General features: G+C 34.7%; 1 protein-coding gene across 1 annotated transcript; it reads right to left on the reverse strand.

Moving 5' to 3' along the window:
• Positions 1-6,948: 6,948 nt before the first annotated feature.
• On the reverse strand, positions 6,949-9,602 carry LOC127842594 (heavy metal-binding protein HIP-like). Its single transcript, XM_052372187.1, has 3 exons — positions 9,360-9,602; positions 7,846-7,899; positions 6,949-7,396 (listed from the first exon to the last, which is right to left on the reverse strand). Exons 1-3 carry the CDS (start codon positions 9,526-9,528, stop codon positions 6,993-6,995), a joined length of 627 nt encoding a protein of 208 aa, XP_052228147.1. The 5' UTR covers positions 9,529-9,602; the 3' UTR covers positions 6,949-6,992.
• Positions 9,603-26,612: the final 17,010 nt, after the last annotated feature.

Consider the following 26,612-nt stretch of genomic DNA (forward strand, 5'->3'; position numbering starts at 1 on the left):
ATACTAAATCTAATACGCAGAATCACATTTATATCAGCTGTTTATAGAGTTAAGAGAAACGCGTGTACATCGAGAGGACTCGGGTTAAATTCTCTCGGCTTGCAAACTTTGTGTAATCAAACTATTTTGCTATTATAACTTTCTTTTCGACTAATTCCAATATTGTAATGTAGTTTTTTGTGAAAAACATTTTGTAATTCTTTCAACACTAAATAATTCAGCCAAACAATTAAATGCCATTTATTACTTGATGAAATAACATGTCTTTTACATATTTAAAGACGTTAGATCATATCATAAACGTGTGTGATTTTGTGGTATTGTTAAACATAAGGAATTTGAAGCAGGCTTTGTTGCTGTCGCGTTGATAATATGTTGTCCGTCGAACGACTATGAAGTGTCGGGGTCAGTCCCCAGCGTGGGAGCGCTCTTAAGAATACCGCTAAAGACACAAAGCACTGGTCGTCAACTGAAAACGGAGTTGAGAATGTCTAAATAAGCCTCGGGCTTCTGATGTTATAAATAAGTTTCAACTAAAGATGACTACAGCTGTCAATTAAAGCTTGAATTGATTTAATGGTAAAAACAGCGTGATGTGTCAGAAATATTTTTGATTGCCAGAATTATCCATGTATACTTATGTAGAAGAACAACAGAGTTGTTGGTGCAATTTAAATATTAAAAAAAAATACAGGTATATCGCATGAGAATAATTTTCTTCCGTCAGTATTGTCGCCAAGTTAAAAATGCTTGCCCCTTTTAAACAGTAAAGCAAAGTTTATCGCGACTAAAATAACAGGTCGTCGTGTTGTAATGGATATGGTGTCCGCCTAACGACCGGGAGGTGACGGGTTTGATCTCCACTGTAGGGGCGTTTTTTAGTCCCCCAAATACATCAATAACTTGTTCTAGGCCCAGAAACAGACTCGAGAGTGTTTCAAATAAGTAGTAAGCTTTTTTTTTTAAATGCAATCGAGCTAAAATAAATAGGTTTAAACTTTAACTAAAACAAACCAACTAAAACAAGCCGTTCGGCAGCATTTTAAAAATCAGTCTACACAGTATACACTTGGATTTTATTTGTATAAATACAATGTGAATGCAAGAAAACATAATGTTATACTATCATATTAAAATCACAGTCTACACTACATTCACTTAGTTCGTATCTGTATAGTAAAACGTTGAATGCAAGAATACATAATGTTATGCAATAAAATCACAGTCTACACTACATACACTCAGTTCGTATCTGTATAGTTAAAAGTTGAAAGCAAAGAAGCCATAATGTTATGCCATAAAATCACAGTCTACACTGCATACACATAGTTCGTATCTGTATAGTTAAAAGTGCAAGAATACATAATGATATGCCATAAAATCAAAGTCTACACTGCATTCACTTTGTTTGTATCTGTATAGTTACAATTTGAATGCAAGAATACATTATGTAATACCATCATCTTATAATCACAGTCGACACAGGATACACCTAGTTCGTATCTGTATAGTTAAAAGTTGAATGCAATAATACATAATGTAATGCCATAAAATCACAGTCTACACTGCATACACATAGTTAGTATCTGTATAGTTAAAAGTGCAAGAATACATAATGTAATGCCATAAAATCACAGTCTACACTGCATTCACTTAGTTCGTATCTGTATAGCAACAATTTGAATGCACGAATACATAATGTTATGCCATCATCTTATAATCACAGTCGACACTGGATACACTTAATTTGTATCTGTATAGATAAAAGTTGAATGCAAGAATACATAATGATAACCTATCATATTAAAATCACAGTCTACACTGCATTCACTTATTTTGTATCTGTATAGTTACAATTTGAATGCAAAAATATATAATGTTATGCAATCATATTAAATGCATAGTCTACATTACATAAAATAGGTTTGTATCTGTACAGTAACAAGAAAACATAATGACATGCCATCATCATAAAATACCCAGTCGACACTGCATACACTTAGTTTGTATCTGTATAGTTACAATTTAAATGCAGGCATACATAATGTTATGTCATCATATTAAAATCACAGTATACACTTAGCTTGTATCTGTATAGTTACAATTTAAATGCAAGAATAAATAATGTTATGCCATAAAATCGCAGTCTACACTGCATACACTTAGTTTGTATCTGTATAGTTAAAATTTGAATGCAAGAATACAAATGATCACCCATCATATTAAAATCACAGTCTACTCGGCATTCACTTAGTTTGTATATGTATAGTTACAATTTGAATGCACGAATACATAATGTTATGCCATAAAATCACATTCTACAATGCATACACTTAGTTTGTTTCTGTATAGTTACAATTTAATGCAAGCATACATGATGTTATGTCATCATATTAAAATCACAGTCAACACAGTATACGTTTAGTTTGTATCTGTTTTGTTACAATTGGAATGCAAGAATGCATAATGTAATGCCATAAAATCACCGTCTACACTGCATACACTATTTTTGTATCTGTATAGTTAGAAGTTGAGTGCAAGAATACATAATGTTATGCCATCATATTAAAATCACCGTCTACACTGCATACACTATTTTTGTATCTGTATAGTTAAAAGTTGAATGCAAGAATACATAATGTTATGCCATCATATTAAAATCAGCGTCTACACTGCATACACTTAGTTTGTACCTGTATAGTTACAATTTGAATGCAAGAACACATAATGTTATGCCATCATATTAAAACCACAGTCTACACTGCATACACTTAGTTTGTATCTGTATAGTTACAATTGAATGCAAAAAAAGATAATGTTATGCCATAAAATCACAGTCAACACTGCATACACTTAGTTTGTATCTGTATAGTTACAATTTGAATGCAAGAAAACATAATGTCATGCCATCATATTAAAATCACAGTCTACACTGCAGACACTTAGTTTGTATCTGTTTAGTTAGAATTTGAATTCAAGAAAAGATAATGTTATGCCATAAAATCACAGTCTACACTACATGCACTTAGTTTGTATATGTATAGTTACAATTTGAATGCAAGAAAAGATAACGTTATGCCATAATATTAAAATCACAGTCTACACTGCATAAACTTAGTTTGAAGCTGTAGAGCAACAACTTGAATTCAAACAAACATAATGTAATGCCATTCATATTTCTTCAAAAATACATTCTAGTAACACATGCAACGAATCACATGAGATTATATATATAAGTCAATCGTCGTCTTCCTACGCTTAGACGCTAGCACAGGCATGCTTATGATGTATGTATGGCGAAAAAAATGCTTGACATAATTTATTTGCAAATAAAAGAATTGTAACACAATATATATTACTAAGTAAAGATAACACTGTCATAAACTTAACAAAACATGAACATACATAAAAACAACTATGGGATTATTTATTTATGTGTCATAGACGGTTTAATGCATGAAAAAAAGTATAAATCAGTATCGTTTTCAGTTTTGCGGAAAGATATCTTATAAGAAACTCAATTTATATGTTTAATAAATCATGCTTTTTTTACAAGCGTATAAAAAACATTTATCATAGAACAACAAGTAACAGCCAATTTAATAATTACACAATAACCAAGACAGCATATTCATGTAAAAACGGAACAAGCTAGTTGCAACAGTTAAGAATCGCACTGTCTTACTCAAAATAATCAAAATACAGTGGTCTAGGAACTGAGTGATTTTACGTACTTGTGGTTATTTTTATATCAAGTTTTACATTTATTTGCATGCGCTGACCGACATACACACTCAATTTACATGGTTACTATCATATTTATTCACTTTGTTAATTGCTTTTAGATTGTTCATTTTCCTTCTTTTTTCAATTTTACACATCTGATTTCTGGTATGCCATAGCTGATTGTTTACATATCGACAGTGATAGAATCTTCATAGATCACTTATCAATTAATCTATGTTCCATCCAATTAAATCAACACAGCCGATTAAAAAGATCGCAATAATTTTAATAAAGAAGAAATGTGATAAAAAAGACAAAATCACTTATTGGATCAGATTAGAAAAAATCACTTTGAAGGTGACATTAAATATAAAGAGATTATCCACTGTATACGCAGGTACGACATAATATATTGGCCTGGTATGTCACCTTTGAGGAACAGACTGCGTCGCCGTTAGATGATCCCTAATCCTTTTTTCTTCTTCAGGTTTTTACCAAATGTTTTAAGATTTTCGCAAAAAGCATTTTGAGTGCTGACCAAGTATCCTCAAGACTGAGTCATAAATGGTGCCTAACGGATGGAAATATGGGTTTTTTAAGATAAAATGTTGTGACCTTATTTTTGGAAACACGCTAGCAAGATTTAAACTCGTCTAGAGATTGTCGCGATAAAGATTCTGGTCAAGTTTCATCGAGATTGAGTAAACATGGCAAAAAGTTTGTTTTAAGATTTGACTTGGTGACCTCGTCTTTTACTCGCGTAAATCTAGCTTCAAACCCGGCGAAGATATTTTCAAAATAATCAATCTGAATAACTTTCAAACAGATTGAGTGATAACTGTTGCTGTCGCACAATACCCAATTCAACCTCGGCCGAGATATTAAAAAAAAAAAAGTTCATACCAGGGTTCAGCACGATTGACACATAAATGGGGCGTCATTTAGCCGTTGTTCTGAGCACTCTGGTTTAGCGGGAACCATTAAGCGGGACTTGAGGACAATTTCATTACCTCAAAAACGTGTTTTCGTCTGCAATAGAATTCAGCATCTCTCGAGTCATTATTATGTTCTTTATTTTGTGTTTGATTTGTATCGAATGTTTAGGGCGAAAACATATATATTTTGCATCTTACAATACATAAATCTAATAAAATAGGCAGGCTAAATCATAATATTTTTTAGCATTTTGTTATAACCATGTAGACACACCTGATTGTTTAGATAAATATACATGAAGTATTAACATATCTATTAACATACTTTAAATGAACTCTTGGCAAACAATGGCCGTTGCTACTTTGATCCTTAAATGTGAAACACAATTTAATTGTTCCTGTGAAAATATTCAATCTTAAAATATATTATGGTACATTTATTATCTTTGAAAATTATTCAATCTTTAAGAGTTTTCAATACCTCTCAAAGTTGGTTGCCCTTCCCCAATGACTTCTTTTGCGTTATAATATATATTAAATATATTTAGTGATAGCATTCTTTGATCAAAGATAGTAGTGAAAAAATAACCATTGAACCTTTTATTCTTTCAACTTTTAACACATGTATTCGCAGCCCTTATAAAACGTCTGTTTCATTTTAAAAGAGCTGCGTTTAGTGATAGCATCTCTTTACGTACATAACATAAGACACCACCGCTTGTCATCTTCAAATATTAAAACGATCACAAACCATTGCTTATTTAAACTTCGAGGATGCCATGCCAGATAAATAGTGCGCAACACGCACTACACGCATTTAAAAATATCTTATGGGTGGTCATCTGATAAAAAAATTGTCTTTGATAGAGATATCAGTGATTCAATTTGTTTTTAAAAACAAAGTAACTTAGGTAATGACCTGGTCGGGATTAATCCACTTTCTGTCATGAAATGTGTTGATTGCTCTTGTTTTATTTATTGTTAATGTCAATGACCTGCGTCGATAAATACTACAGTGTAAATGTCAGGTTGATACTAGTTTTGTATACATGATCATTTCATAATAGGCGTGGGAAAGCTAACTCAATACCTAGCATAAGATACCATATAACTAACAGTTTATACACGAGAGACAAAACAGTTCATACAACACAAGTTATATGGCGTCATGTTTGTTTGTGGCAAAATATTTTGTCGAATCTTCTTTCTTAAATAAAGTGAAATGTTTTTACTTATTTAAAAGGTGTGTAGAATTTAAAGTATTTCTATACTAACGTTTATTTACTCTGTATATTACACGTTTAATTTACATTATATCCATTTTAAAAAGTAGACCTCAACGATGGCGATGTTTGTTTCGCAAACGCCATCTATGACATTAAAGGAAATCTATACGTGCTATTTATATGTACGAGTATATACTGACATTATTACTATTTATAACACTGGAGCATGTAATAAGGCGCATGTGGACATTCGCTTGGAGCTAATATCCCAAATCTTACCCCTTGTAATCTTTCCTTGCATAATATAAGCAATACAAATATTTCTAAAGTTTAGTAAACACTGAGATAAAAAAAATGTCGGGATATTACAGCTTTCAAGAAATGTTAATATATCGTTAACAAAGAACATTGTCAGCAAGTTTCAACAAACGTTTAACATGTCGATATAGTGTGTCGCAATCATGCACCTAGAGGTCAATCGTAAATTTTGACAACATGCAAATTACTCGTCACAATTTCTTTGCAATAGTACTTTTTCGAATTACTTGTCTTTATAATGTACAGATGGCGTTTAGCGGAACGTAAGACATGTATCTCCAGCCTTTAAGGTCCAGTTCACACGTAAGAGGTCAAATTAATATATACCCATGATGCTGTAACTTCGTCCGTGATCAGGGTACGTAACAATAGCCTGTCGAACATATTTATCGGTTGCTTTATTCGTCAGACACTGCCGAAAGATATGCTCCAAATGATATTCATGTGATACTGATCTTTTTTGCAACGCATATGTCTCTAGTTCAGATATACGAGATAATAACCTTCAAAATATAGACGTTGAGACATAATGGCTGAAGACCGGAACTTTATCATTCAACCAGCATTTCTTAAAACATGCCTCACATGTGAACCCTGTTGAATGGAGTTATTGCAAAAATGCAAGGGTCCTATGTCCAAAGGTCAAGTTAACATTGAACTGAATAATTACTCAATTAATAGCATTTTTAAACGAAAGCGACATATTGCAGAGAGCCATTAGGAAATAATGAATTAAAGCCATGGACTGTTTGAGAGTTTAATCAAGTTGTTGTGCCTCCAATAAAAGCTACAGTATTTGTAAAAGTACACCGGTAAAGCTGTTAAGTATATTTTGATGAGCATTAACATAATCTCCACTTGACGCATGATGCTGAACATACACTTCGTCCCCTGCATTCAGTTCCACAATTGAAGTATCCGAGGAGCAGTCGTTGTAGACAGAATCCCCTGCTAGTACCCTCCCAATAAGGCCGGCGTTTTTCATCAAATCAAGTACTATATAATGACCATTGTCCGAGCAGACAGAAACCGAAAACAGGTAGGTGCCATTCAAAGGTGCAAGGAATCCGCCTAGGTGTCGATGATAGGCGTTACCGGTGTTCAGTTGTACGTCATAAAAAATGATGCGCTGGTTTGCACCTGGACTGATAGGGGAAGTTAGGTGTGCTTTAAATGCCACCGGCGGATGATCTGAATGAATAGGCATGACATGAATTACTTATAGAAAATGTTTCATTCAATATATCATATCGATAAATAGGGTACACTTAATTGAACTACATTTTTCGAATATAACGTACATATTTGTTCAATGTATGTGCAATTATACCTTCTAATAACGCTTAAATGATTATAAGCATGACGTAAGTGCACGCAAATTACCTAACTATCAATTCTGCACTTATCCAATTGATTTGCTTTGCCCGACCAATAAAACTGTCGCTCATCCCATTCTTAAGCAGACAGTTTTTACAAAATATATATTGTAGTTATTACGTATGTTTACACATGACGTGAAGCCCTTGAACCTTTCTTGAGATCTGCATATAAGAAATGTGGTGTTTCCTGGATGAAAATAGCATTATTTTTTATCACCCTTTCACCGCTTTCGGTCAATTTGTGTTAAAACTATCACTTACTGCATTTGACTTGCAAGTAATCATATTTCCGTAGAAGGTCTGCATTCTGCAATTCTGTCATAAAATCAAAATAAAAAAATAACACAATGTATAACCAAAATGAAGCCAGTGTGTTGAGCTGTAATAATATATTCATTTAGACATGGAACGCAGATAGAGTTATGCATGTATAAATGTTTGCAAATATAAGTATGTATAAATATAAATATATAATATATCATTTCAATGTCGCCGTGGTGTAATGGATATGGTGTTCGCCTAGCGTTCTAAAGATCTCCCTCAATCGCACTAAGTACTGGCCCCGGAAAGCGTTACAATAAGCCTGAGGCTTTTGATTCAATCGAGCTAAAATAAAAATGTTTAGACTGAATATAAGCCACAAACACTGTAAAAAGCTAATTAAATGCATGTAATGACAAAATGTCAATAACGGTTGGCAAATGCGATGCACACCAGTTTAATCCACTGCAATAAAGACATAAATGTATTTTTGTTTATGACAGTTAACTATCGACGGCCAACGGCAACGGTCACGGATAAACAATGGGTAGGAATTACATCAGTGGCACAAGAAATTAATAGCTATGCTCCACCCATCGACGAAAATTTGCATTCAATCAGGCGTATAAATGAAGTCATCTTAAAGGGACCGTCAACCACGAATGACAAAACAGAAAAGTTCTAAAATATTGTATTTGTTTACAAATATTAGTTTATATTAATTAAAATATCACGACTGGTATATTACATTACTTGAAAAAAAATCATATTTTCAGTATATACGGTAATAAAATTTCGCGATGTGAAATCGAAAGTACATCACGAAAGTAGGTGACATAACGATATCCACACTATAAATAACGCAAGTAGATTGATCATTTCATATATATATGATATAAACAATACAATACGCATGCACATTTTGCATTCCTTGACTCACCACGCGACGATGATGATCTACTTGCGTTATTTATAGTTACCTGGTATTTGTACCCAATAAAATTTATTACCGAATATACTAAAAATATGAAAACTTAACAACTTTCTTCAAGTAATGCAATATACCAGTCGTGATAGTTTAATCAATATAAACTAATAATTGTAAAAAAATACGGTATTTTAGAACTTTTCTTTTTTCGTCATTCGTGGTTGACGGTCCCTTTAACATGAAACAATACAACATCAATATTATTCATCAAAATCTATCGCAAGATGTCAAATTTATTTGTTAACATCAAATTATATAAAATAAAAATAATAACATAATCAACAATTTACCCAAAAAAAAATGGAAATAGAAAGCGGTTCTTATTTATTTACACACACTACATTTAATGGACACGAGAAAGAAAATAAAAAGAATAAAACTGGAGTGAACGCATTGGAACGGTTAAAACAACGCATGGTGTGTTAAAACAGGTTCTATAAGTCAACAAATCTTACACTTGCCTCGGCGTTATTTGTGAAAGAGCGTTATAATAAAAACACATATATACTAGAAGTGCATTACTTACTTAAATCATTCACTGTACTTGTCAAACCATCCAATCGCTGCAAAAGTTCCGGAAGATCGACCTCTGCAACAAACCGCTTGCTCGGCACGGTGCATTCACTAGCCAACACAAGCAGGAAATAGACAGCGACGTTCAGCATAATGATTTGCAAATTAGCATAACGTAACATCTTTTTCTTTAAATACTCTTCGCTTGTGGAATCGATTCCCGCTACCTGTTGCGTTCACAGACACGTGCGTGTTTTATCTTGACTTTCATCGTTTTTGTTCTTTGGGGTTAAACGAAGTCAAACATAGTTTGGCTGCTAGGTCCTCAACTGTTTGTCGAAGATTAAAGGTACATTGTTTCCTGTGTGCAAAATAACGCTATTCATTTTAAAATGCACACAACATTCACGTATTGATATGTCTGCCCGTCTCCTAGCCGTCAGACCGACCAACACCACAAAAACACCGAAAGCTTAAAGGGGCCTTTTCACAGATTTTGGCATTTTTTAAACTTATTCATTAAATGCTTTATATTGATAAATGTAAACATAGGATCGTAAAAGCTCCAGTAAAAAATCAAGAAAAAAATTAAAAAAAGGAAAAGAACATTGCCCGGAGCAGGTTTCGAACCAGTGACCCCTGAAGTCCTGCCAGAGTCCTGAAGTAAAAACGCTTTAGCCTACTGAGCTATTCCGCCGAGTACACATCGTTCACGTATTTTATACGTTATATAAGCAATCTTCGTAGTTTCACAAAATTTAACGACAGAAACAGAACTCTCCAAATTATTCAATCGTTTCGCGTTGCAACGCTTTATATTTTTTAGGTTTTAAAATCGTCAAAAGATGCATATACTGGCTATATTAGAGCATGGTTAATGTTCAGTATTACTATTTCCTCACAAATATCATAACTAAAACGAAAACTTACGAATCGGAAACAACTTTTTTCAATTTTGTCAATTTACCAAAGCGTGAAAAGATCCCTTTAATACATGATAGATCTCTATAAACCAAAAATTAACGCGTTTACAATTTAAAAAAAAATTGAAAAGGACAGAGGTGGCTATTTTGTCAAAAGAGTACTTTCAAAGTGCAAATTGTGTCAAAATGGCACTTTCGAGTGCACAGTCGTATCTGGAATGATCCTCGTTGCATATTAATTTTTATGTTATAAATAATTGTTAGGATATATTATTTCCATTATTATTAAACCATGCAAATAAAATGTCTAAAATGAGGAATACTTTAATTACAATGTAACAAGAGATTTATAAACAATAAACATGTCTTTAAAATATATTTATATACTATGTATATTATTTTTTATGAAAAGGCAGGGCGGAGCATCAGAAGGGCAGGGCGGGGCTTCGGAAGGGCAGGGCGGGGCGCCCTTCCATGTAGGCCTAGCTGGAGCACTGCAGTGTCTATGTAATGCCATTATCGTTTATGGGGAAATATCAATGAAAAATAAATCATTCTTCATTTAACCAGACTTAATAATTTCTGTTGCAGCTTTCCTTCTGATAATATTCAACTCTCGGCGTTATAGAAATCCGTTAATTTGTAAATGTGTGTGCTTCTTGTTAGAATGTAGCAATCTTTCTTGTTTTTCAACGTGCCTTAACGTTACAAAAATTCCTAAAATAAAACAATATTTCGAAACAATAAAGTAAACACATAGACAGCCAATGTCCCTTATAGAAATAGCCAAAGTTTTAACGCTAGATGTGGCCTGGTAACATAGATTTAAAGAGATACATAATGCTCGTTCTAATTTGTGTGCGGAGCACTTTATTCCATTTTAATTTTCGGCACCGATATCTATTCATACGACACACGAAAACTAACTTGTTAAATGAACATTTGTTTAATATATCATCCCGCAAAAAAGAGCATTTTATATCTTGTAAATTTTATGTTACCAGAACACATCTAGCGTTGAAATCTTTGCTATATCTATAAGGAACATTGATTTGTTATGTGTTAATTTTATTTTTTCGAAATATTGTACACAATTTTCGTTGATTTTGAGGGTTTGTGGGCTTTCAATGTATTTAACAACAGATTCCATCAAACCGCTTTGTTCTATATCGCTTGATAACATGGTGAATATTACATCCGTCAATTTTTTTAAACGCATTGTTCGATATTAATCGTTGAATTCTAGCATATAAAAACATGGCGAGTTTAGAACACAAATACATAGTGTCAAACAATTTATAAACATCTGTCGAAGAAAGGAACGGCAAATGAGATAAGACTGGTTTATAGGTGGTGCCATTGCAAGGGCATAGCTAGCATTTAAACATGGTGACGGAAAACATTTTTGATGCTAAAAAGTACACACACAATCACAAAGCAAAGGTGAATTGCTTTGAATAAGATATTTTGTTGTATTTGCGACATTTTTCGCTTAATCTAAGAAGTGAGTCTATTTAAACATTCAAAATATATAAAGCACCATGACTAAACAATTTGCTGACAAGGCTGTCCGGTTAGCCCTGTGGTGGGTCCATGTGCTACTCACCTAGGCGACCCGGGTTCAATCCCATAAGCATATTAACTCTTTAAGAGCTGGAACCGAATTTTAAAGGCCTTTGCAAACAGTTTGGACCCAGATGAGACGCCACAGAACGTGGCGGCTCATCAGGATCCCAACTGTTTGCTGTTCTTATAGTATTCTTTGCAAAAAAAAAAATCGAAGAAAATGCTAATTTAAGGAATTCAGCAGACGACATTTTAGCAGACGAAAAATTTTCCAGCATGCAAAGGGTTAATTTGGTTGGTGGTCACCGTACCTGACAGGTGGGGTTTCCTCAAGGTGATCCGGCTTCTCCCAAACAACACAAAATCGCACCAAACACTAAAATCCGTTAAGGAAGGTGTAAAAAGCTAGCAATGGCAGCTATAATTCAACATTCACCCAAACTTGTGTGCGTCTGATAAATTAATTTGCTTGGGGTGCTGAGTCAGCTTCCACACATAATGCATCCTCGAGCGCAGAAATACATATATACACATACATATGGCAAAACAACATGAGCACAAGTGTTAACAAACTCTTCCTAAATATTCTCAATTGCGATTAAAAGACCCTAAAAACATATTTACATGGGCTTTAAATATATATATATCTATGTAAATGGACTGTGGACTGCTTCTAAGTGATGGACGCCCGAAGATAAGTCTCAAGTCGTTTAAGAGTTTAAAGCGATATCTTCCTCGATGTGTGATAGCCTTCTAGACCGTCATTACCTGATTTTTACGGAGTATGAATATGACATCTTTTTATCTACGCAAAATTAATTAGGTCAATGTATAGTTATCTAATATAAGGGCACAACATGTTCCAATTAATCGCCAATAATAATAATTGTTATATATCAGAGATGCGTATAAATAAGAAACAAATGTGTATAAGACCAACCTCTTATTATGAAAGCAATTGCTTAATTGGCAATTTTGACTCGGTTCAATTATATGTTTAACCAATTTGTACATTTAAGTGACTTTTTGAGGTATGGACGAGTCAGCATCTTTGTTTGAGTCTCGCTCGGGAAAAAGCCGTACTTAAAGGGGCCTTTTTAAAGAATTTGGCATGTACTACAGGTTGTCAGTAAATGCTTCATATTGATAAATGTAAACATTGGATTTCAAACGCTCTAATAAATACAAGAATAAAATTAAAAAAAGAAAAAAGTAACCCTCAACTGGGCTCGAACCACTGACCCCTGGAGTAAAAGTCTATCGCTTAGACCACTCGACCATCCTTCATCATACTATAATAGTTGTATTTTATATTTTATATAAACAATCGTCGTAGTGTCACAACATTTAACAACATAACTCCCCAAATTATTAAATCGTTTCGCGTTGCAACGCTTTATAATTTCAGGTTTTTAAATCGTCAAAAGAGGCATATACTAAAAGGGTATTTTAGATCATGGTAAATGTTCAGTATTACTGTTTCCTCACAAATCTATTCTGCAAAGAAAATTTGCGAATCTGAAACATTTTTTTTTAATTTTGTCAATTTAACATTACGTGAAAAGGCCCTTGTAATGCATGTGACTAAAGTGTGGTCACAGATTAGCCTGTGCAGTCCTCACATTTTAATTATGGACGATATTTTCGGTCTATACTGGATTTTCGGTAAGACGAGACTTGTTTTAAATGAAACATTCCATAAAAGCGAAAAGTGTCTAACCTGATGATCCTGTGCGGTCGATACGGCACGCGCATGCATTATATAATATAATATTATGATACATTAAATAGTACACGCTCGCTTTAAATAAACATCCATACACATATTCAGAAAACAGTATGATATAATACATATTTTTACAATTATATATCTAGTGTTCCGGAACGAGTTTATTTGAAACTAACCTTTCAAAGCAAAAATTTTTTGTCATAAAAATTCAACATTTAATTGTTTTACGTAAGCTTCTCAGAGCATGTGCCCTTAGCCTTCAAGTAGTTTAATTTGATCCCATGTGTCATTTGCGACTTTAAATCGTAAAATAAAGTCGTTGTTATTACGACCTTCTTCTGTAGTTGACTCACCCCTCCCCACATTGCTACAGTCGTTGGTTTTGAAAAACTTGTTCATCAGTAGAGTTTTTCATGTTTGTATCCAAGCAACATGAAAACACAAAACCAGTATCATAACATGTTAAATCAAAGTATGTGCAACTATGGGTTTTAAATCACGGATGTGTCCATCAAAATCTTTGATAAAAGCAAAATGGAAAACCAGTTTTTTGTTGTTTAGTAAACCCTCGTTCGTTTAATGCCTCCCAGTAATAGATTAAGTTGTTCAGACGTGTCTTTATGCTGACAGATTGAAGATAAGGACTGCAATTTTCGTGTAGAGCCAATAAATAACCGAACACACGATTCGTATATCAGATTAAATTGTCATGGTTATTTGTTTATCTTGATATGGAATTATCTTAAGGAGGAATGGTGCATGAAAGAATTCTCATGATCGAGTGGGTCGTTGGTGAAACTAATCACACTGATTGCATGATAAGCGATAAACAACAAGTTATCAACTTATAAATAAATGATGATTTATTAATAGAGGATTTAACCGCTGCAAACCAGGGACCTACACTGTTTGTATAGGTCCCTGTGCAAACTTAACAAAAATATCAACGAAATAAACAATCACATCGCATCAAAATGGGCTTGACAATGTTTCCATGATCACGTGTCCAACTGTGTCCCGATGTCCAATAGAAACAACGCCTTCTGGTTCGGATATGACGTCACTGTTTTCCAATGATGAGACGTTCATACTTGAGTAACACGAGTCTATTGAACTATCGTGGCTGGGATACGCGAGTCGATAATTATTTGCAGGAACGCTTAAACCATCGGAGTATTCTCGAGACAGCAGGTTTTGATTGGCAATGGGTGAAACACCAGGAGTGTTCAGCGGGTATGACGACAATTTCCTGACGTTATTTGCCCTAACAGGTGTAGACATGTTATGTTCCCCGGGCATCTGATTTCGGACACATCTTTGAGGAACATTCAGCGCCATGTGTAAATGGCCACTTATTGCGCTAATCGTCTTAGGGTCTGCATATTTCTGATTGGTGAGGTACGCTAATACCTCCCTTGCACAAGCCTGGAACCCGGATGTGTAGGCTATCGACTCGGTTGTCTTGGATACTGAATTTTGGCGCTGTTGTTGGTGCTGCAGATGGAAAACTGTGAGGTCTAGAATGTCAGCCTTGTCTACACGCGTCATGGGAGACGTCTGGGGATACGAATAAAAATTGTATTGTGCATTTGGGAAATATAACAAAGACGTATAACAATGTTTATGTATTTTTGTATGTATGATATTTATGCTGATTACCGGTTTTTGTGGATAGTTCATGTAGGTTTCACATCCATAATAATTTCGCAAATTAACTTCACTGTATGATAATTTAATACACACATATTGTACTAATTTTAAGCCCTTTACGCCTTGCCTGTGCTACTTGTATGTGTACATATAAGACTTGTATTCAAAAACATACTTGGCCACATGCAAAACAGGTGCAATTTGCGGTGATGATGACAGAGATAATGACCTTGTCTTAATAGTTACTTTTATTAGAACTATGCTGGTGTTGATTGAGTAACTATTTCCGCAACAAATACCGACAGTTGGTTCGTTATGTCTACATTACACATACATCTTGAATTTTTAACTAAATAAGTAATAACATACATGCGTTACCTACTCTCTAATGGTATCCGCTATGAACCGCTTCAGTTGGTCGATGCTGTGGTTCATGCGCTCCCGTCGCTGCTTCTCCACCAGCGGCTTCCGGATCTGAAAACACAGGATCCCATGGCGTTATTGTTGGAGCTATATAAGATGCGTGAATAGCAAACCATGTTGAATTATGCAAATTTTGAGTTTAATTCTATGATAATGGTAATATTTCGTCGGTAGTTAATTAATTATTTACATATGTACAATTCTTTCTGTAAATTCACCTTTTGTGATGTACTGAACAACACCGTTCGAGTATGAAATTGCAACTTGTCTTGAACCACTTGCAAAAATGCGTTGTGTATAATATTAAATGCGATCACGTTAAAAGCTGACGTTTTTAAATATGTATTATTATAATATGCCACTGCTTCGTTTGGTATTTACGTAAAAAAACTTCCAGAAAAATGTTAGATGGTAATGGATATATTTCCCTTTTGAATGGTCAACAGATGTAGTCTACAAGACAGTTTGCAGTATGTAAAAACAAGTTCCATATTAAAATAACATTCAATTTATATTGATCTTTGATCGAAGCTCACCTTTTTCAAATAGCTGGAGTTCTCCTTTCCACATTTGTGCAATCCAGACATTTTCATCGTGTATGGAAACAGCGAAAGTAACTCTTGCTAAAGAGAAAATCTACTATTTTGTTACTACGAGTTATGTATCAAGACTTATATACTCCACTTGCAAGTGTCAGTTAAAGGCACGAGTTGATCGTCATTAACACGTCACGTGGATATCCTTAATTAGCAGCAAACGTGTAATAAACGCGTGACAAAAACGTTACACTTTAGTTAAACGAGTCAACGTGAGTATGTATCAATTAAAGACCAATTGGTTATATAAATGAAAGAAACAAAGTATTTTTCCAATAAAATAACACTATACTCAAGTTAACTGATATTTTGTCGGTGGATCGAGTAGAAGTATGGCACATGGATTTAATAATAGTTATTATTTTCTGATTCATGGAATAAATACTGGTGTTCTCTCCAAACTTTTATTTAATAAATACCAGACGTTAAGTTCCCTTCATAAGCCCAAAACATACTGAATTGAAAGTAACAGATAAAATATACCATTTTTTTATGCTTGTCGGTACTTATTAAATCTTTTTATTACAACCTATTTTGAAATAAAATTGTATTATTTTACTCGTAAGCTTCATTTAATTTTAATCTCATACGCCTGTCCAAGTAAACATAAACATATAAAAATGTAAGCATTTTCTCTGACCAAAGCAGTAAACAAATCAAGTTTATTAGAAAATAAACAACACAGCTTATACAGAGGTTTAATTTTTACTTGAAGTCTTGAACAAATACTTACATCGTATGTCCATCTTAATATATCAATAAATGTACGAAACATATAGTATCTTATATGAAGCGGATGTATTTATGACAACATACATTATGAGCTTCCGTCTCTTATAAAAGAAATATACAAAACGAAATAACACACCTGTGACCACATAAGTTTTTGCACAAGCATGTATATAGGGACTATGTTTTAAAACTTTACAAACAATAAAACAAACAAATATTAATGTTATATATAAAACTTTTTCTAAAGCATAATGTCAATATGGTAGAATAAAACATACATCTTTGATTTACACTGTTTATGTATAATTTTATAATTTAAATTTAGAATAATTATTGCTTAATACTTTTTTCAAAATATACCAAAACAGTCCAAGAGACCTTGATATTTTCCGTTGTGATTCTCTTAAACTTCAAATGGTAGCCTTCACCATACTGTGGCTTAATAGTTCCATCCTATGTATGATATAAACGTCATGAAAGTTTAGTGAGAACTTATAGGACATATACAACAAAATTGAAAATTCATGCTAAAAATTGGACCTTGTAGCACTGACCTGGAGTTGGCATGACTGGCGTCTGTACATTGTATGCATCATCAAAACACTTGAGATAGGGTTACATTATCAAACTTTGAAGAGCATATGGGATCGTATATGAGCCGAGCGGAAACAATTACTGTAAATAAAGGCTAAAATGGAACCTTGATGACTGGCTTATAATGAATTCATTCATCATAAGGTCCCAATGAGCAAAACAAATGATCAAAGTTTTACGTCGATTCTTTTAAAAGTATTATGGATATGAAGACAAAAACATTATACATTTAAGTGTGACCTTAACCTAAGGTTAGAATGACTTCTTTTCTTAATTACCTAAACACTTAAGGCAAGTATTGTGTAAATAAATCCTTCAAAAAGTACAGGTATGTTAGATATCGAGTGAACACACAAATGGTGGCTCAACAACTTAGGCATTCACGTTTGACCTTGAACTTGAGGTGGCATTACTACTAGGTACATATACTTCATTCAGTAACGTTAATATTTAAGCAGTTTTCCTGAAAATATGCAAAGGGTAGAGTATATATTTATCCTACTGAGAAGACTGACAATAAATGACAGTCCTTAAATCTCCCCCGTAAAGCTTTGTGATGGGGAATTATAACTGACGAACATAGAATATAATTATGTATCAAATACATAAACACGTACCGACATTCTAATCACTCTCGTCAACACCTAAATAACGCTCGATTGGTCATTGTCGGCTCGGGTACTACTTGCATGTATCCCGGGTACATGTAATTATACCTACATGTACCGCGGGTACGGTAAATATACTCAAACGTACCCGGCCAATATTTTACTCTGCCCGAGTTTTCTTCACGCCCAAAAACAGATGTCGTAAAACGCGCTACCGATTACCGTAATTACGAAGCACACTTCTTATTTTATCTGCATCAACATGCTTTTTGAGTATGAGTTTCGATAATATAGAGACCATTTAACAGAAAATTAACATAAATATGAAAATTAATAAGTAAAAAAAATAGCCGACAGCGACTGATTTAGCGTTAAAATTCCCGGGTACGTTTTAGTATATTTACCGTGCCCGGGGTACATGTTAGTATACGTAAGTGTAATCGGGGTACATGTAAGTAGTACCCGAGCCGACAATGACCAATCGAGCTTAACTAGTTCGTTATTTTGAGGGTATAATTATGCGCATTGATTTTCCGCTTTGCGCAGTATCAAAATCGCAAAATGCCAAAAAATGTAGGTTCGACATTTGAAATGGGAACAATCGATTTACTTTATTATTTGAAACGAGTTGGCAAAAACACGTAAAAATGTAGTCCATTGTTTGGATAAAAGGCGCAATGCCGAAACGTTAATATATGGAGTAGAATAAGAGGATTGGTTATTATTTAATTTCCATTATGATAATTACACAGAACCTAAAATAGTGTACAGTTTAAGAAATAATAGCTAAATATTTGATCAAAATGAGATATACAGAAGTTAATGATATTTAAAGTGTTACAATAAAATATATTTGAAGATGTTTTGAACAAAGAATTGTATATTCAAAAACTGTACTCGTTCACTATATCGAAGATCTATCAAATAGCATTTTAATTTAATTGCTAGATCTTTGAATGCGCATATGTATCATATAATTATTTTTTTATATAAGCTGTATTCCTTTCTGCCTCATAATCAATACTTTATTTCCAACATTTTGGTCTTAGATATATCAATAAACATTTATTGGTGGAACTTCGCTTTGGCTTATATCAATGTCTTCTACCAGTAATAACATATTTTCAGAGAAAAGAAATACAAAACAAATGTTACACGCGTAAATATCGAATGTTACAAAGATCTACGAATAAACTTCGATCGATCTCTGAATGGTGTGGCAAAGCGGTAAATGCATACATTTGTATCAACACGAAAATATAATGCGTGCTATTTCATTAATAATAACACGTTTACTTCATCAAATGAACAGTTAATTAAACAAAATATGATATGATCCTTTAAAATGGTAATTACAATTTTTACTGTCATATTTTTGCTCTGTGTTAAATAATAGATAAGCAATGATGTTGTGTTTAAGCCTTTAATTCTTCTGTTGTCGATGTTTTTTAATTATACCGGGGTATGTGTTAATTACTTTAAAAGAGGATAATTAAAATGAAATACATGATTTTACTCAACCGCTATGACAAAGACCGTCGAAAATAATTTGAGTTAAGTGTTATTGCATTTATTACTTAAATTTGATTGCCACTTTTAGATCATTAGTTAAAAAAATGGAAATAAATGAAGAACAGAACAGAACAGAACAGACATTTTATTTAGACTTATACATAAGTACATCGTCTTAATACAAACAGTATAAAATAAATATGTCACGTTTTCATTTAATTTAAGTTGAAAACGCATATATATATAAAACACACACACACAAAAAATACAAATGAAGAAAAAGCATATAGTAAATTTTCTAAACATATAATGACAGAAAGATTTGTAGGTGATACCGGTTAGACTCTATATGGTATTATTGATAAATGAATTGCGAATTACAAATGCTTCTTTTATATATTTACACAACTTGACAAGTTCGTTTTTATCGGATGAAGTCAGTAATTGGTGATACTTAAACACAGATGGATTAACATATAAATACCTTTTAAGGTATTTTTGTCGTAAAACACTAAAACATGGACAAATACAAATAAAGTGAAACTCATCTTCAATATCTCTACTATTGCAACAAACACAGTATCTTTCGTTGCGAGGAATATTATTACGCCCATATCTCCTAGTTTGGATTCGCAGTGAGTGAACAGAAATTCTTAACTTAACAAATTGGGTACGCAAACTCCTTGGTAACAAATCCAAGTAAGATTCGTATACAATTGTAGGTTTAAAAACTCTGTACATGTCTAATACAGTACTGTTACTTAATGTACCAAACCATTCCTGTTTAAATGTATCTATAAGTCTATTTCTAAACTGACATATAAAAGAATTAACACACACAGAGCTAGGGTTATTAAAAACATATCCATAACCATAATCGTTTAACAACTGTTTAATATGTGAGACCCAATTGATGTTTCCTTTATGACACTCTACAACATTCATATTATACACAGTTTGGAGAATAATATTATCACTCAATCTAATTTTAAACCAATATTTTAACATTCTTATAAAACGATTTATGTAAAGTGGGTATCTACCCAACTCTCCGTAAACACATGCGTTACAACTGTTGAGTCTTACTTGTAGCATTCGTTTACAGAACTTTAAATGGATACGTTCTATTTCTTTAGACTTTGTAAAACCCCATATTTCGGAGGCATAGTTAAGAATAGAACCAACAAATGCATCAAATAACTGGCAAAGTGTTTTAGGTTTTAGATCATACATTTTACACTTGTATAGCAAAGTATTCATAGCCTTAAGGGCTTTACCTACTAAATGTTCTTGGTTGAATGTGAAACTACCTGTATAATGTATAACAGTACCTAAATAATTAAAGTTATCAACTGTTTCGATGATTTGGCCATCGTATGTCCATGCCTCATTTTGTCGTAGGCGGCCCCTCTTACGGAAAACCATAATTTTAGTTTTTGAAGTGTTTACTTTAAGGCCCCAAGTATTACAATACACAAGCAGATTATCCAAATGGTTTTGTACTTCTTCTGGATTTTTACCCAATATGGCCATATCATCGGCGAAAAGGAGTAATATAAGTAAAACATCGTCAATGGTTAATCCAGACTCTATATTATGTTGTAAAAACATCTCTAAGTCCTCTACAAACAGAGAAAATAGCAAAGGGGACATAACTTCCCCTTGACGTAGACCAACTGAGTAACGGAAGTAGTCAGAATAAGTAGAACATGACTTAACACACGATTTAACATTTTCATACATGTCTTTAACAATTTGCAATATTTTACCTCTAATGCCAGTTTTATACAATTTTAACCACAATGCATTTCTATATATACTATCAAAACATTTCATCATGTCTACATATATTACATAGAGCCTTTTATTGTCATTAATATATTTTTGTACAATAGACATTAATATGTATATAGCATCGATTGTTGAATAACCCTTACGAAATCCGAACTGTGCATCCGAAATACTATTATTATTCTCACAAAAACATTCGATGAGCTTATTAATTATTGTAGTAAATAGTTTTGAGAAACAGCTCACAAGTGTAATTCCTCTGTAATTATTAATATCGTTTACAGAGCCCTTTTTGTGTAATGGGATTATAATTCCATGTGTCCATTTTTCAGGGAAAAAACCAGATTGTAGTATACAATTAAAAATATCACATAAATGGTTACACAATATATCGCTACATTCTATAAAATATTCGTTTAATATAAAATCAACACCCGCTGACTTATTTCTCTTTAGTTTTTTAATTGCACATATAACTTCATCAACACTAATAGGCTGGTCTAACTCTGGAAACACAACATTATCTTCGCTAAAATTATAGCTGGAACAAAAATGCTCTGCCTCGGTATTATTGCAATTAAAAGTACTGTTGCTAAGGTTTTCAAAAAATAACTTAAAATCTTCCAATGAAATGTTATGGCTGGTTAGTTTATTCTTTGATTTGAACAATTTTCCAAAAATCGCGAGGTTTTTTTTTCTTTAAGTTTTCAATATCAGACATTTTTGTACGGTATGCACATCCCTTCTTTTTCCGTATTAAATTTTTATAAAGTTTCTTATAATGACAAAGCATTGATCTACTAGCGTCTGATTTATTTAAATTAAAACACTTTAAGGCATCAATATATAAACGACGGGCAGACTCACAATCACTATCAAACCAGTCAGCATAAGTTAAACTACCGTATTCTTCGAACATGTACTTCGGTTTATTACTAAACGTATATGTATGTGAAAATAATGGGTCCGCTACACTGCGGATAGTATCAGTAAACTCGTTTATGGCATTATTTACTGACAATCTATTCAAATAATCAATATTACGTACAATATCATTAAAAACAGGTAATTTAGCTATGATTTCTGTTCGAAATCGATCTTTGATGGAACTGTCCCATTTGTATTTTACATCAGTAAATTTCTCGTGTTTGGGTGAAAAGTTATTGCAACGAAGAGTCAAATGTAACGGGGCATGATCGCTCCATTCATTAAATACGCCTATTGTACAATCAACAATGCGTGAAAAATTTCGTTCACTAGCTAAGACGTAATCAATCATGGATGTCCCGTTATGACCATAAAATGTATGTTTATTACTGTCACCTATTCTACCATTAACAATACGTGTACCTGTTGACTTACACAAATCAAGCAATTTACAACCATGGCTATTATGTACATTATCAACAGAGGCCCTAACAGAGACTTGATCAGGGCAATAATCTATATCATCGTAAAAAGTATTCATACAGTCATATACAATATAATCACGTGTGTTGCCTACTCTACTGTTTAGATCCCCAGTTATAAATACTTGACCGGATTCAGAAAAGTATGATATATCATTTTCTAAAAATTCGAAAAGGTCGATATTAAACGTATTATACATAGGCGAATCTTCACCCCAAATATAGGCTGCACATACATAAATATTTTCATCTATGTTAAAAAACTCACGATCTAATTTAAGCCAAATAACAGTATTATAGTGATTGCGTACAATAGTTATTCCATCCTTTAAATGTTCCCTAAAATAAACAACAACACCACCGCTAGATCTACGCGCATTTCTGTGTTGAGTTTTTCTATAAAAATTGTGAGATATAAAACCATCAAGAGAAATAACGCTTGACTTGTTATTCCAAGTTTCGTACAATAGACAGATATCATGAGAAGTAATTAAATTGACAAAATTAATATTACTTTTTTTACAATCTGTTAAACCATTAACGTTCCAAGACAAGATAGAAATCCTACTGTCATCGTGCCCCTATGCGCGCTGCGGTACCCCATCTATATAGAGGGTGTCGTAAGCAAGGTACGCACGCTTCCCTTGCCGCCTGAAGACTCTTTGTTGGCATACGATGATTCGTTTTACCGAAGTGTAACGTGTTTGTCACGCGTTTATTACAAGCTTGCTGCTAATTAAGGATATCCACGTGACGTGTTAATGACGATAAGCTCGTTCCTTTAACTGACACGAAACAATTTAGTATATATAAGTAATAATATACCTCGTCGAAGCATAACAGTATTATCAGCTGAGAAAGATTTATATAATTATATGAAAATTGACTTTTTCGTGTGTGTGCTGGTGCACTCATGCGTGATCCATACAGGATAGTATAGCATCATTTCTCTAATTATCATTTTATAGATATAATTATCATCATTGTTAATTTCAGATCTTGATCATTGTCGATGGAAATAAAGATCCTGAAGCAAATAGTTGATACTTATTTATGATCAAGACTGTGAAGACGACACCATGCCTGCAGTAAAGTGTCCGTTCCCTGACTGTGCCTACACAACAGCCGATCTAGATCCGGCCATCGTTGCGGCACTCATAACTGCCCACAGCGCCGTACACACATTGGCACCTGCCAAAACAGCCAGAGTAGAGAAAGTCAAGCGTCCTACAGTTACCGCCGCTGGATCCAGCGAGGACTGGGCCTACTTTCTCTCACGCTGGAATGATTATGTTGCTGCCACCAAACTGGATGGTCGAGACAAAGTGATCCAGTTGTTGGAATGTTGTGATGAACCTCTTCGGAGAGACCTAACGAGAACAACAGGTGGCAATCTAACTGACAAATCGGTGGACAATGTATTGGCAGCAATTCGTAAGCTAGCAGTGCGTGAAGAAAACACAATGGTGGCAAGAGTGACACTCCACAACATGAGACAAGATCGCGATGAATCTGTCCGCAACTTTGGTGCACGTCTGAGAGGACAGGCTGACATTTGCAAATTTGTGATTGACTGCAACAATTGTGCCGCCAAAGTTAATTACACTGAAGCAATCATGCGTGATGTTCTCACAAGAGGTGTTGCAGACCCTGACATTCAGCTTGACCTACTTGGTGATAAAAACCAGAACATGTCGCTAGAGGAAGTGTTCCAATTCGTGGAAGCCAAGGAAGCAGGAAAAAGGTCAGCTTCGAGACTTTTAGACTCCCATGCTGTTGGAGCAGCCACCAGTTACAAGAAGCAGCAACAGTCCAGCAGAGACACCCAAGAAGCTTGCTCCTACTGTGGCAAACGTGGCCACGGAAAGAAAAGAACTGCACAGGAACGCAAGACTCAGTGCCCAGCTTATGGCCACAGGTGTGCACAATGCAGACGTGAACACCACTTTGAGAGTGTGTGCCGTAGTGTGGACAATCCAAGGCGCCCTTCACACACTCAGCCCAAAAACCTTGACAAGGAAAGTGCTCTGTTTGACGCATTATGTACTGTAGATTCCTCTCAAATACACCATCAGGATGTGAACATTGTGAACAATAATAAACACAGCATCCCGCTTGATCATCATGTCTATGACAACCTGTCTGACACTTGGATTCGCAGAAGCTCTAAGCCTCAACCATTCGTAAGAGTGTCTATACAGGCTCTTCCAGAGGACTACTTGGCACTTGGCATCAATCTTCCTAAACCGTCTCTAGCTACAGTGATACCGGCTATGGCTGATACCGGATGCCAGAGCTGCCTTGCCGGTCTCAAAGTTGTCCATCACCTTGGGTTACGTGAATCTGACCTAATCCCTGTGACAATGCGCATGCACACAGCGAACAACGATGGCATTAAAATTCTCGGTGCATTATTACTGCGGATGTCGAGCAAGGACTCTAGTGGTCAAGTAGTTGAAACCAGGCAGATGACATATGTTACTGACTCATCGGACAAACTTTTTCTGAGTCGAGAAGCCTGTATCAATCTTGGTATCATCACAGACAACTTTCCGGAAATCCATGCCTCACAACAATACAGTGCAGCAGCATTGAATGGTGAGGACAAAGCTCCATGTGGATGCCCTGCCCGTCAACTTCCGCCAGCTCCACCTAGTACATTACCATGCTCACCGACAGAAGAGAATCGTGTCAAACTTCAACAGTACCTCCTTGAGTTCTACAAAGCCAGCACCTTTAACACATGTGAACATCAAACACTTCGTCTGATGGACAGTCCGCCAATGAAACTTCTGGTAGATCCCAACGCTAAACCAGTTGCTTACCACACACCGGTACCAGTTCCAATCCACTGGCGAGATGCAGTCAAGGCAGGTCTTGACCAAGACGTACGACTTGGCGTCATTGAGCCTGTCCCTATTGGTGAGCCTGTCACTTGGTGCCATCGAATGGTTGTGTGTGCAAAGAAAAGTGGACAGCCAAGACGCACTGTTGATCTGCAGGCCCTTAATGCTCATGCCACACGTGAAACACATCACACACCATCACCTTTTCATCAAGCACGATCAGTCCCCCATGGGAAGAAGAAAACAGTCTTCGATGCATGGAACGGCTATCACAGTGTACCCCTGTGTGAGGAAGACCGCCATCTTACCACATTCATCACTCCCTGGGGAAGATATCGCTACAAAACTGCACCTCAGGGCTACATTGCTTCAGGTGATGGATACACCCGACGCTATGATGAGATTGTTGCAGACATCCCTCACAAAACCAAATGTATTGACGATGCATTGCTATGGGCTGATGATCTCGAGGACAGTTTCTTTCAAGCGGTACACTGGCTAGACATTTGCGGTCGAAATGGCATAACACTGAATCCAGAAAAGTTTGTGTTTGGAGCTGATGTTGTGGAATTTGCAGGATTTGAAATTACACGCAACGATGTAAGACCCTGCCAGAGATACTTACAAGCCATCCTTAACTTCCCCACGCCAAAAGACATTACAGATGTGCGTTCCTGGTTTGGTCTAGTAAACCAGGTATCATATGCTTTCAGCATGGCCGAAAGAATGCTACCCTTTAGGGAACTTTTGAAACCTGGCACTCCATTCAACTGGAATGAACATCTCCAGAACGTCTTCGATGAGTCAAAACTACTGATCGCCAGCGAAATAGAAGAAGGTGTTCGTATCTTTGACCCCAAAAGACCCACATGTCTGGCGACCGACTG

Source organism: Dreissena polymorpha, chromosome 8, assembly GCF_020536995.1.
Source record: "Dreissena polymorpha isolate Duluth1 chromosome 8, UMN_Dpol_1.0, whole genome shotgun sequence".
NCBI lineage: Eukaryota > Metazoa > Mollusca > Bivalvia > Myida > Dreissenidae > Dreissena > Dreissena polymorpha.

What these genes read in the sequence shown, in the direction of transcription:
- LOC127842594 (XM_052372187.1), bottom strand. Translation starts at nt 9,528, where the DNA reads ATGTTACGTTATGCTAATTTGCAAATCATTATGCTGAACGTCGCTGTC. An exon ending in AAGTACAGTGAATGATTTAA is followed by an intron (nt 7,900 to 9,359) that starts GTAAGTAATGCA and finishes ATTTTATGACAG; the next exon opens with AATTGCAGAATGCAGACCTT. An exon ending in TTACTTGCAAGTCAAATGCA is followed by an intron (nt 7,397 to 7,845) that starts GTAAGTGATAGT and finishes CTATTCATTCAG; the next exon opens with ATCATCCGCCGGTGGCATTT.